Source organism: Callithrix jacchus, chromosome 19, assembly GCF_049354715.1.
Source record: "Callithrix jacchus isolate 240 chromosome 19, calJac240_pri, whole genome shotgun sequence".
Classification (NCBI taxonomy): Eukaryota; Metazoa; Chordata; class Mammalia; order Primates; family Cebidae; genus Callithrix; species Callithrix jacchus.
In genome coordinates this window covers 34,549,381-34,562,907 of record NC_133520.1, presented here as the reverse complement: position 1 = coordinate 34,562,907, position 13,527 = coordinate 34,549,381, and the positions used below count along the sequence as shown (strand labels likewise).

Genomic DNA, 13,527 nt, shown 5'->3' with positions numbered 1-13,527 from the left:
CCAGGAACTGAACTGGAATCTGATGACACTTGTTTCACGACTCCTCCTTACACTGCCACCACCTGAATAAGGCAACTGCCCTGTGCCCAGATGCTGACTGTGCTTTCTGATGTAGCAAATAGACGTTTTCAAGCACAGTCTCGGGAGGTGGAAAGGTCAGTCCTTTGGCCCCTGAAACTCCAATGAGTCAATGTTTAATGCAGCCACGAGTCTAGTCACAAGTAGGATTGTTTTTGACTGGTCCTTTGACTCACCGACCATTCCTGGCATTCATTTGCGTTGTGAGCTATGATTCTGTTTCTCCTGGTGTAGTCTGGGTATAGTGTGGAAGCCCCGATTTAATAATTTCCGACCTCATTAAGTGCCAGGTCACATTCCAATCTCCACGGCTTCATTCAGGAACTCCTTCCCCCGCCCTCTTCTTTGAGCATATATGCTACCTCACTCGCTCTACAGGTAGCAAGACCCGTTGTCCTTTAGGAATACGGAGGTTTACATCTTCGTTCTGAGGGTGGGGAAAAAAAATTGTTATCACTTTAAAAGTGTTCGCGCTTGCTAAGGTGCTAAGGCAGAAGCAGAGCTCGAAGCGTCGCGAGAACTGGAACCACGCGCAACTTCTCGCGATGTTTGGCCCCGCTAAAGGTCGCCATTTTGGAGTCCACCCGGCTCCTGGTTGTCCCGGCGGCGACTCTCAACCTGCTGCCGGGACCAAAGCTGGCCCCGAGGGTGTCTGGCCTGTGGGCAGCCGGACCGACACGATGTGGCGGCTCCGCTGCAAGGCCAAGGACGGCACCCATGTTTTGCAGGGGCTGTCCAGCCGGACCAGGGTGTGGGAACTCCAGGGCCAAATTGCCGCCATCACCGGGATCGCCCCCGGCGGTCAGCGAATCCTCGTCGGATACCCTCCCGAGTGCCTGGATCTCAGCAATGGGGATACCATTCTGGAGGACTTGCCCATCCAATCTGGTAAGGAATCAGGGCTGGGGCCAGTAAAGTCTCGGGAGGACGGAGAGGGGCGTGAGAGAGAATAGAAAGCTAGTTACGGTGGCTGTGGGTCAACTGGGGCTTTGAGACCAGGGGTGAGGATAGATCAAAGAACAGAGAACTCTGACGCAAGCCGGGGCAAGTGTCTAGCAACTCCTGGTCTTTACACAGGCTTGAAAAGCAACCCACAGCCTTGAAGTCCCCCTTACCCAATCCGCTTTCTGGTCGGCTTTGAAACTATCTGATTTTGTTTTCCCTCGGCGTTCACAAAAATAAAAAGAAGTAGGGCCTCTTTTCTCTGTCCTTATTTATGTCTCTTTTTCCCTATATCATCGATCAGGTCTTAAGGGTGCAGGATTTTTTTTTTTTCTTGGTTCATTTTTGCGGTCGCCTTCATAGATACTTCGTTTGATAGGCATATTCATTTTAGAGTTAGCTTTTAGACACCCACTGAAAGCCCTTTCAAGTTCTAACCAGGAGCAGTTTATTTCTGTGCCATATTAAAACTTGAACATCAGTGTTGATAATTAAAAGCTTCCAGTTGTATCAAGGACGCTGTAAACACTCGATAGAGTAGATAATTTTCCGGAGAAGGAGAACCCCCTAGCGGCCTACTTTGTAGTGAGCACCTTCTGTAAGATACTGTATAAGGAAATGAAATTTTGTTTTTGAATATATCTTTTTAAGTAAGCCTCAAGTTGTATACTCTAGACCCCTTGACTAAATTGGGGTGCAATCTGAAGTGTTTTTTGTTCTTTGTTCTTTTTTCATCTTTATGAAAATTCAGTGAATAAAAATTGTTACTGGTCACTTATTTGCAAAGCTGTATTCTTCTTAGTAACCCCAGTTTATGCTTTAACTCCTTCAGTTTGTAATTTACAGACGTGGCTAGTGAACACTTCAGTTTCTTCTGTAATTTCTCTGCAGTTCTGAATTCTTTTTTTTTTTTTAACAGGTGACATGCTGATCGTTGAAGAAGACCAAACCAGGCCCAAAAGTTCACCTTCACTTACTAAACATGGTGCTTCTAGTTACGTCAGGGAAACTTTGCCTGTGCTTGCCAGAACCGTGGTCCCAGCAGACAACTCTTGCCTCTTTACCAGTGTGTACTATGTCGTTGAAGGAGGAGTCTTGAATCCAGCTTGTGCTCCTGAGATGAGACGCCTCATAGCACAAATTGTAGCAAGTGATCCAGACTTCTATAGTGAGGCAATACTGGGAAAAACAAATCAAGAGTACTGTGACTGGATCAAAAGGGATGACACTTGGGGAGGAGCAATAGAGATATCGATTTTGTCCAAGTTTTACCAATGTGAAATATGTGTAGTGGATACACAGACAGTAAGAATTGATCGTTTTGGGGAAGATGCAGGATATACCAAAAGGGTTCTGCTTATTTATGACGGCATCCACTATGATCCACTTCAGCGGAACTTCCCCGATCCAGACACACCTCCTCTGACCATTTTCTCCTCTAATGATGATATCGTTCTCGTACAAGCACTGGAACTAGCAGATGAAGCTAGGAAAAGGAGACAGTTTACTGATGTCAACCGCTTCACCCTGAGATGCATGGTATGTCAGAAAGGATTAACTGGACAAGCAGAAGCAAGGGAACATGCCAAGGAGACAGGCCATACCAACTTTGGAGAAGTGTGATCTCTGCATGAATGAGGGTTGAAGCCTACTACCTCACAGATCCAGAAGGCTCTGGGTTTTCCAATAAGCTATTGTAACCCTAAAGAACAAAAGGACACAATGCTTGAACCATCCTTTTAACTTAAAACCACTAAGACACTGAAATTCCTTGTTAAGATTAAAATTAGTGTGCAAGTTTACAGATGTGTGTCTACAATGGTAGACTGTACATACATGCCTCTTTCTGCTGGAGTGACAGAGGTGATCCTTGCCACCTACTGACACTGACCTGAAGATTGAGATTTAGTATTATAAACTAGCACCCAGCAGCTTTAACTTTTAGAAGAAAACATCACATTCTGGGTAATGTGGAAGGCCTGTGAGGCCACTGGACATTTACCAGTGTCTCCAGTAACTGAGTCGTTTTAAAAACTGAATGAGTTAAGTTTCTAAATTATGAATTGATTCATCAAATGAAGATACTCAGAATTGTCCAAACTGATTTTATATTGCAATTTGGTAGACTTTATAAATGTGTGCTTAACCACTGATAAGTACATCACAAGCAATTTTTACAGGGATGAGTTTCCCTTGAGAATGTTATCACAAAACAGGAACTGATTGTGCCCTGTTTAAGATATCTAGTGTATAAAAAGTAGAATGTATGAGGGAAAAGGTGCCTGAGCAGCTTACTGAAGCTTTAAAAAGACCGTTGGCCTCGTGTTTTAATGCAATTCTTGTATTGGTTGTCACATTGGATAACATTTTGAAGTTAAGCAGGGTATTTTTTTAATTGAAATTCCTTGAAATTTGAGTGCTCAGTTTTCCCTTCATTTGCATAAAGATTTGTCTGGAGGGATTTAGTTTTCTCAGCCTTGTGTTAAGAGCACTTTATCCAAATTTTTTTTTTTTCAACTAAAGTAATAATGCTCTGCTTTGGGTTGGTTTTTGTAAGATTTTTTTTGCATACCTACACAGTGTTTGCTTTTGTGCTGGCCTTATCCCTCCACTAATGTGATTTTAAAGAATTCCACATTTCTGCAAATTAGCACTTTGCTTATCTGCAATCTTTTACTTTGATTTTTGAAGTAATTGGAGTAATGCTGTTGAATGAATTTGTTTCACTTCCAAAATAGGAATATGTTTAAATCCTTGCCTTATGCAGCTTTCTCGGAATTCTGCTTCTTCCTAATACTAGATGTGTAGCCATTTGCTTGGTGGACTAATCCGCAAGGCACACCCTCTAAAACTTAGCTTCACTACAAGATCTTCCAGATAAAGTTTTCTACCTCTTTTCTTAATTATTCTGATCAGGGATGCTAAATTATCATATGTTATGTATTATCTCACATAATGTGAAGAGGCTTAATGTTGTGAAGTTTGATTGTTTTGGTCTTATTTTTTATTAAGTATCTCAGAGTATCAATGGTATACTTTAAAGCACTTAGTTCTTTTTCAGCCTATCTTCCTGGCAGATGTTTTAAAATTGACCTTTACTTTTAGCACTTCACTTGGTGAAGGTGGCCATATAAAATTAAGGAACGTTTGAGCAATATAGGAAAAAAGTACTTTTAAGGAACAATTCACAAAATATGTTTGAAATCATCAGATGACATTTCTTGAATATCTTTTGTGTGCATAGTTATTTTAGACAGTATAAGCTATTATGGTTAGTATAACTTAACAGTGTTTAGTTTTCTATTTTACTGAGCCTTAAAAATAGCACTTGTGAGCTTACAATACTTAATGTTTGGCAATCATGTTCAAATTAATAGGATTGAAAATATCTGGTCTGGATGGTTTTGGTTTTGCATCTTTCTTATTTCTCCCAGAAAATATTAAATTTAAAACTGTAAATTAAGACTATACCACTAGACAGCAACCATCAGTTTGAGCTTTATGCATCATTACTCATAAATCTTGCCTTCCATTGCTACTTTAGGAGACAAATTTGACATTTGCTTAATGCAGCTTTAGATCTACAAGTTTATTCATGCAACAAATATTTATTGAGTAATTTATACTGTGCCAGGCATGTTTTGATATGTTTGTGTCCTATGTTTTGATATGTTCCAACATAAATTTCTGTCACTTTAAAATTCAGTATATATCGTCTATGGTGGGTAAATTTAACAAATGAAAAGGAATAGAACACTGATATTTTACAGAATTAAACCCATTCATTGTAAGTGCTTTGTTTACATATTAAGTGTCAAGTATTTATTCAGGAGCTCTTATTTCATTCTGTTTTATCTGTTATCGAGGTTGTCCATTTACCAGTTGGACACGGATACTAAGTCAAATTCCTTTTAAAAATTACTCTAATCATCTGCTGAAATTCAGCACTCGTACTTTAGTGTTATGATCATGGAAAAATTCAAGATGAAGGTTTATTTACAGGCCATGTGACTGAATTATTGAGGATTAAAAACCTAAACCTTTGCTCATTCTAAACTCAAGCTTGTAAGCCCCAGAATTTGCATGATTTTTTTAAAACTGTGCTTATTAAACTCTTGAAATTTATTAATGGGAGTAAATTCTCATCTTGGGAATTTTGAAAATCTATGGATTTAAAACTTTCAGGAGGATTAAATGTCTTAAGTTTTGTACTAGAGCAGAATGAAATTCTTCTTCCTATTCATTCAGTGTTTGCCTGCCATACAGGATTTTTTTTTTTTTTTTTTAATGAGGACAGTTTACATTAGTGACAAAGTGAATAAAGACCTAACTTTCTCACTCCACCTTTCTGTTAATTCTTCTTTGGATTAAAGGTCAGGTGTAGTGCTTTGAAGATTCACTCCTGTATGAAGTGATTTCAGAAGTTAAAATTAGTATCTCTGGAAATTTTGCAATGTGTTAGCCAAGTGAAGACATTAGTGTGTTACTTCTTTTGCTAATGGATCATGGTTGATTTCTTAATTGTTTTCCATGAAATTAGCATAGTCAAGTGATGCCCTGGAAGCTTGACTGCTGGTCAGTTTGACCCTGTTATTAACAACTAATGTAGTCATGCCACTTGATTATTCCATGAAGTTCCAGTAAAATAATAATCAGGAATTAACATTATGTTATCTACCTATCTTATTTGTCTGTGTCCCTAAATGCCCATGTATCACTTACTTCTCTAGTTTATTCCTTTGTAGGAATTAAAATGTGAGTGTTGCAAGTTGCCCTAGCTAAACATGGTTTTCTTATGTCTTTTTGGAAAAAAAAATTGGAATGGGAAGTATGCAAGATTAAGCAACAGAGCAATTTTTTTTATGACAAATCAGGTGGCCTTCCTAAACATGTTAAGAATTATGTTCTTTCATGTGTCAAGATACATTTATTTTGTTTGCAGCACTTTAAAAAAAAGGTGAAATAAAAGTTTACGTGTTGGCCCTCTAGGGATCTAATTAAGGACATTAAAGTACGATTCTTGAGCTACTAACCATCAGCTCTTCTTAATCAAAGATTGCCATCAGTGTATAGTGTATCTAATGGACGACATTCTGGTGTTTTGGTAACAGTAAAACTCAATTTCAGTAACTATTAGGAGCACAGTCTGTGCCCTAGTATTAAAAATGTTACTTATTATAATGTGAATATCTTGTATTATTCATTGTACAATGCAGTATTCAAATTTGTCCTTGTAGTGCAATGATGACTGATAATTTCTAAAAGATTAGGTCCTTAAAACTTGTTTGTTTCCTAGCAGACTTATTTTAAGGAAGCTGATTTTTGAGTCAGAGGCCTTAAAAGTGTCATATACAAGTGACATCATTTTAAGTCCAAAGTGAAACGCTTGGTTTGAATAAGCTAGTTTATTAAATAAGATGTTTTCTTATGAAGTGTTATAATTTATATGTCAGCACATTTTATTCAACTTAAAAATATAAAATGTTTCTGGTTGCGAGAGAGTGTTTATTTTTCTCAGAATTAGGTAGCATTTTGCTTACAGTCCTTTGAATATTTGACTTAGAATTATTGATGTTGAATTGTAGGGTGCTGATTTAAGTCCTGATTCATACACATTTAAAGGAGGTTGGTAAGCCCCTCATGGTATTTTAGAGTGAAGGGAGGAAAGGGCCAAGAGGATAAGGTAGCACTGAAAATGAAGAGATTGTCAAATCAGATGCATTCCTAGTCACAAAAGATGCTTTTGCAAACATTTTTAAAGCAATGCCTTTGTGTCACCTCAACCCTTCCCCATTTCTTGGCATAGAATGTAGCATGGCCATAGGTGAAAAAGCTTGTCATCAAAGTGTGAAATCATTAATTATAAGCATTTTGCCATGATGCCCTTTTATACTTACATTTTAAAAAGTACTAACCAAGTTTAGGAATAGTGAGAATATAATTTGATTAAGTTGTAGGTAAACAGAAAGGATAATCTTAGGCTCAGAATTTCTGCCATACATGAGACTCACTATAAACTGGTATAGGCTATGTAGCATAGCCCATAAGTTACTTAAAGGACCAGGGGACCTAATTTTGTCAGTTTTCCAGTCACGTTGGTGCCATTCAGGACTCAAGCTGTTTACAGGAAATATGTACTTAGCAAAGTAGTATTTTTCCTTGAAAAAATTTGAATTCGGCTTAAATACAGAATAAATATGGATAGCTTGTGAAAAGGATTAGAGAATAATATTCCTGTAGTTTCTGTATTACTGCAGTAGAGACAGAGGTTCCTGATGCAAAAAGAAAACCACAAGTGAAGACTGCCAAATCAGAGCTTTAGAATATGACTTGAAAAATTAGTAGGGATGAGCAAAACAGCATTAAAAATACTTTTCTTATTGAAGATGGACAGTGCTTTCTTGTTTTAAAATGTTTTGCCTATTTGCCAGCATTTTTTAACGTTAATGCACTGCTGCTACCTGGAAGATGTCTAATTTCATTTTCTACAACTCTTATGTGATTTTGCCATTGTCATTAAGATGCATTGATTTTATTTATGAGATGTATGATTTTAAATATATAAATGCTGTATTAAATGACTTGTTTCAAAAGAATAAATGAAGTGAAAACATTGTTTGAGTATATTTTGGGATCAGGGCAGAGGGCCAGTGAACAGCCATTTTACTTAAGTTGCATATTTATTATCAAAAGCTAATAGACTGCATCTTTGACTAAGGTACCAAAATCTACCAAATATCACCCTTTAGGCGGACTCAAAGAATGAGATAGGAGAAACTAAGGTGCTTCTACTTAACACCGAAAGGATTCAGAATGCCCATTCATTGACTAAATTTTTTTTCTAAATCAAATCCTGCAAGTCGTAATTCAATATTTGTTGCTGACAAATTGTCAATGTGGAAAGGCTTAATATTTCTTTTTTAATAGACTGCAGTCTTTGTGAACTTAGATCTATTTGAAAACAGCAACATCGCTGTGGGAGAATATATTTCATCTTCGGCAGTGTCAACATTTAAACATGTATTTGAAGCAACACTGGGGCTATTAGAATTGGCCAGAGTTCAGGTCCCCTAACTAAACTGAACTACTTACCCATTCTTTCTCATTGAAAGCTTACAAATTATAGAGGTGGAACTGTAATATCAATTCATACAGCAGCATAAAATATATCTCTGGGGGTCACCATACATCCAACACAAGAATAAGCCAAGCCAAACCTCACATCACAAGGTTCTGAGTTGTGTGATGGTAGCTTATTGAATAATTAATTGTGCCCGTAAAGCAATGCTTCTCAAAGTCATCACATTACCTGGGAACCTGTTAGAAATGCAAATATTCAGAAGGAAGTCAGAAATTGATGAGACCCAACAATCAATAAGCCCACCAGGTGATTCTAATGCATGCTCAAAAAAAAGCTTGGGAATCGTGACCATCACCATGGTTATTTAAATGAACCATTGATCAACTTGGGAGAGATCTCTGAGGGTTTATACCAGTTTTGTGTCCTTAGCTTCACATGCAATTCACTGTCATTCACTACTTAACAATAGTTATTAAATTTATAGATAATGTAAATCCAGAGAAGACTGGTAGAACAATGAATGACAATTCAAAAATCTCAACAAGCTGAAAAACCCTAACATTGAATATTCCTAAATGTGAAGTCCTGGGCTTGAATTCTAAATCCATTATGTGAGTCCAGCATGGGGAAAACCTGGCTTAAGTTGATTTGACAAAAGATATAGTAATGACACTTAGTTCTAATTCTGATCCCAATAAAGTACTATGGCTTAGGCTGCAAAAATAGCAGCATCTTAATACTTGAAAGAGCAGAAAAAAAGGAAGCAGTAGTCTTAATGTTGGTCATGTCGCATTGGAGGTTTGGATGTGGGTTTTGCATGTAAAATGTGGTGAAAAACAGGTTTGATGGCCATCGTGGAGGCTGAAGAAATGAGGAAAAAACCAGATTGACATGATAGCTAACTTCAAAGTTTGGGAAATGTATAAATGATAAATTAGATTTATTCTCTGAGGCCCTAGAGGAAATAACTCAGATTAAAAAAAGATGAATATAGTTTCAAAGTAAAATTACATTAAAAGCCTAACAAGAATGAAAAGGGATACTATCATATTTTAAGAAAATGAGTAATGGAGGTATTCTTTTGCATTATGAGAAATAGTGATAGAAGTCATTAGGTCCCTGCCATCTTAAAAAAAAAAATCTGTCTTACAGATGCTGGAGAGGATGTGGAGAAATAGGAATGCTTTTACATTGTTGGTGGGAGTGTAAATTAGTTCAACCATTGTGGAAGACAGGGTGGCAATTCCTCAAGGATCTAAAACCAGAAATACCATTTGATCCAGCAATCTCATTACTGGGTATATACCCAAAGGATTAGAAATCATTCTACTATAAAGACACATGCACATGTATGTTTATTGCAGCACTGTTTGCAATAGCAAAGACCTGGAACCAACCCAAATGCCCATCAATGTTAGCTTGGATAAAGAAAATGTGGCACACATACACCATGGAATACTGTGAAGCCATAAAGAGTGAGTTCATGTTCTTTGCAGGGACATGGCTGAAACTGGAAACCATCATTCTCAGCAAACTAACACAGAAACAGAAAACCAAACATCGCATGTTCTCATAAGTGGGAGTTGAACAATGAGAACATATGGGCACAGGGAGGGGAACATCACACACTGGGGCCTGTCCGGGGCTGTGGGGTGTGGGGAAGGATAGTATTTGGATAAATACCTAATGTAGATAACGGGTTGATGGATGCAGCAAACCACCATGACACATGTATACCTATTTAACAAACCTGCACATTCTGCAGATTTATCCCAGAACTTAAAGTATAATTTAAAAAGTTTTAAATGCTAGTTATATAACCACAAAAAGAAAAATGTAGTTTTTCTGTCCTCTTTTCCATCCCATTAAAGCTTGAAAAAAGAGTGGCTTGGGCTCTTAGTTATGCGGCAAAGGCTGCAAAGCAGTACTTACATATTTGGCAAAGTGTATACTTATTGCATGGGTAAGTATCTATGCTTATCTTACATCTCTATGCCTGAATGAGACATTCAAGAATGGAAAAGCAGGCATTTCAAATATATTTTCTATTTTGTTCTGACTTGGATTGTCTTTGTCTCTTTTGTTTATAAATCTTGAGGATATTTACCAGATGAAAACAAGGCACAAATGTATTTCCCTAAACTCATTGAAACTTTAATGACTTCCTCACTTGTGTTTTAAAATTCCAGAATTTCTAAGAAATTATCAATAGCTCTCAGAGAATGAATAGTCTCCTCTTTCTTTTCTTTACTAGCTGCCACTCTTTTAACTTCTCTGCCCTCTTGACCTTCTAGAATTCCTTTCATACACAAATCAGAGTTTTCTGATCTGACTCCCATGGCATTTCTCTGTATCCAATCGGAGGACTTCATTAGTGAATCTTAAGGTATTGGACCACGTGTCATAATTACTTGGCCATGTTCCAAAACCCTAAAGATGGTTCTCTTGAATCATTGCAGTAAGCTAAAAAACTATTAATCTGGAGTTGTTTGGAGTTGCTGCTGACTCAGGAGTCAGGTTTGAAATCAATACCAAAGTTAAGTAGAAAACATAGACAAAATTATTCCTGATAACCCTTACCTCTCTCACAGAGTGTACAGACATCACCATAACTTTGTAAGCCCACACCAGTGATGGAAGAATTCATGCTCACTCCTGTGGTGCCTGCCACTCTCTGAGGTCTCAACCTGCAGTGAGTGTGGTTCACTAGAGCACATCCATTGGTGGACCCTGGACTCCAATCCCCATGCCTCTTGTTCTGTTAAGCTGTCAGAAACACCACTCGGCCTCTCAGCATCTCAGCCACCCATTCTGGAAAATGATGTCTCCAGAGGAAAAGTGGCTGGCCTCAAATGTTGGACACAACACACCAGACCTCTGTCCTCACCTTGATCCAGGCCTGTGTTGTTAGTGCCTACCAAATTCTTCAATATCTTTTTGGCTCTCCACTGCAAACAGCAGGAGAGTTTGTCTGAATTACCTTGTCCGGCATTCCTGGAAGTGGAAGTCCGTAGCAGCTCATTTCCTATGATAATCAAGAAACCACTACCATAAAAATTTTTTTTAAAGAGGTACTCTTGGAAATATCAGGTATGAAATAAACTAGGTAATAATGCTTCTGTCAACAATGGAGGGAAGAAGGGGTTGGTAAGAATTTGTCAGGGCTTATTTAGAACTGTCCAGTAGGAAAAGGCACTTTATCAAGTAACCATGAATATTTTTCTAACACAGTTCATTTCCATTCTGTTGGATATTTACATTGAATGAAATAGAAATATCATTTCTTATGGAATAAGAATTAATTTCTAGAGCCTATTATGTAGGAAATTTCACAAAATTACTCTAATTATGGACAAAATTCTACAGTTACTAGAATTCCAAACTTTCTTCACTGTGACTTAACTGTTTTGTATTGGGGTTGATTAATCTTTCTCTAAGGAATTGTATTGAATTGAATTACTTCTCCCAGAGCTTTAATATTATGGAGTTAATTGATCAAATTGAGTTTTTCAACCTACAAAACTAAGGAGCAGATTTTGCATTACGTTGACATACTGCCAAAGTTACCCTCTCTTTAGTACATCCTTTCACATCCAAAGATCTAGCCTTGTTTTTCTTACTCTTACAACAAAGACCAAGAGAATGATCTTGAATTTGACTAGAAAAAGCTAAGGTAATAATTTATCTCTGAAGATTCTTAAATGGTTTAACAAATCCTTATTGAGCTTTTACTTATTGCAAAATATGGTGTCAAATACCTCAAGATTGCAACAACAATATTAATTCAGTTAATAAACATTTTTGAATGCTAATGCCATACCGGGAACTTCCCTAGGTGGTGGGTATACTTTGAAGGGGGGAAAAAAAAAAGTCCGGGTGCGGTGGCTCACGCCTGTAATCCCAGCACTTTGGGAGGCCGAGGCGGGTGGATCACGAGGTCAAGAGATCGAGACCATCCTGGTCAACATGGTGAAACCCCGTCTCTACTAAAAATACAAAAAATTAGCTGGGCACGGTGGCGCGTGCCTGTAATCCCAGCTACTCAGGAGGCTGAGGCAGGAGAATTGCCTGAACCCAGGAGGTGGAGGTTGCGGTGAGCCGAGATCGTGCCATTGCACTCCAGCCTGGGTAACAAGAGCAAAACTCCGTCTCAAACAAAACAAAACAAAACAAACAAACAACAAAAAAAAAACACAACACTTTGAAGAAATAAAAATACAAGTGCTATGAAATCCTTTTGTAGTTCATAAGTGTGATGATTGGGGTGTTGCCCTCATGTGTGAGATGTGATGACTGTCTCAAACCTTGTGATGATGTCAGCACATTACCTGTCTGATGTGAAAAATAAATACAGATGCTATGAAAAGAGTAACTGAATTAAAATTGTTGAATCTGAGAAACACTTTGAGAAGGTGACATCTGAAGCATGAATAAGAACTAATCAGTTGAAAAATAAAAATAGAGAGTATAGCATTTGCAAACACGATGTTGCAGGAGGAAATGAAATATTTTTCAGACTAGTCTGGTCATAGTATGATAATCAGGGGAATGGGACATGAGATAAAGTATTAGAAGCAGGTAAGGATCCAGATTTGCGGCATCTATAAGCGATATTAAGCATTTACTCTAATTCGTATTTATCAGGTTTTATTTGCTTATTTTATATTTGTGCCCATAATTAGTTTATAAACTCCACAAGGGCAGGGACTAGCTGTGTCTTTTATTATTGTTGCATTCCCAACACCTAATAAGCTTCTGGATATATAGTAGACATTCAATATATAGTTGAATGAATAAACATGTGAATGAGTGAAGTCAACAAAATTTATTCCTGTAAAGGAATAAAGTTATCCTAAGATCACTGGGAGGATAGCCAAGCATTTTAAGGAAGACATCAGACTGATGTTCCTCAAAGTTTACTTTAACTGCCCCGGAGAAGAGATTGAAGAGGGAGAGAGTGGAAGTGGAGGACCAGTGAGAAGGAGGCTCCTAAAGTAACATATGGAAGTGATGATAGTAAGCCTTATCATAGTTAGCATTATTGGGTGCTTACAGTATTCTCAGCATTCTTCATGTATTATCCAGGTAATCTTCACAATACCTCTACAAGTTATGTGCTATCATTATCATCTCTTTTACAGATATGGTTACTGAGAATTATAAAGTTTAAACTGCCTCAAGGACAAATAGCTGATAAGTGAATGATGGCTTGGGCCAGGTAGATATCAAGAGAAGAGGATAGATGTAAAATATAATTTGGAGATAGGATCTCCAAGACTTGGTGATGGGGAATAATATTTACTCAATCAACTGGTCAGAAAAAGTGACATTTACTGATTCATGGAAGATGAAGAGAATAGAGAAAAAAGAGTTAAGACATGTTAAGTTTGAGATGTTCATGAATCATATGAAAGCAGAGATCATGT

The 13,527-nt window shown here is 37.6% G+C and overlaps 2 protein-coding genes and 1 non-coding gene across 3 annotated transcripts in view; 2 read left to right on the top strand and 1 right to left on the bottom strand.

The window, feature by feature from the left end:
- PFKFB2 (6-phosphofructo-2-kinase/fructose-2,6-biphosphatase 2) overlaps positions 1 to 13,527 on the bottom strand; it is a 47,986-nt gene that overhangs the window by 28,812 nt on the left and 5,647 nt on the right. The gene's annotated exons all lie outside the window — the stretch shown is intronic.
- Positions 459 to 7,633, top strand: YOD1 (YOD1 deubiquitinase). Its single transcript, XM_002760741.7, has 2 exons — positions 459 to 966; positions 1,940 to 7,633. Exons 1-2 carry the CDS (start codon positions 624 to 626, stop codon positions 2,641 to 2,643), a joined length of 1,047 nt encoding a protein of 348 aa, XP_002760787.1. The 5' UTR covers positions 459 to 623; the 3' UTR covers positions 2,644 to 7,633.
- On the top strand, positions 12,333 to 12,439 carry LOC118149619 (small nucleolar RNA U13). The gene has a single exon (XR_004737188.1). It is a non-coding gene; the product is annotated as a small nucleolar RNA U13 (small nucleolar RNA).

Coding starts and splice junctions, on each gene's coding strand:
- YOD1 (XM_002760741.7), top strand. CDS start 624: ATGTTTGGCCCCGCTAAAGGTCGCCATTTTGGAGTCCACCCGGCTCCT. Junction 967..1,939: donor GGACTTGCCCATCCAATCTG/GTAAGGAATCAG, acceptor TTTTTTTAACAG/GTGACATGCTGATCGTTGAA.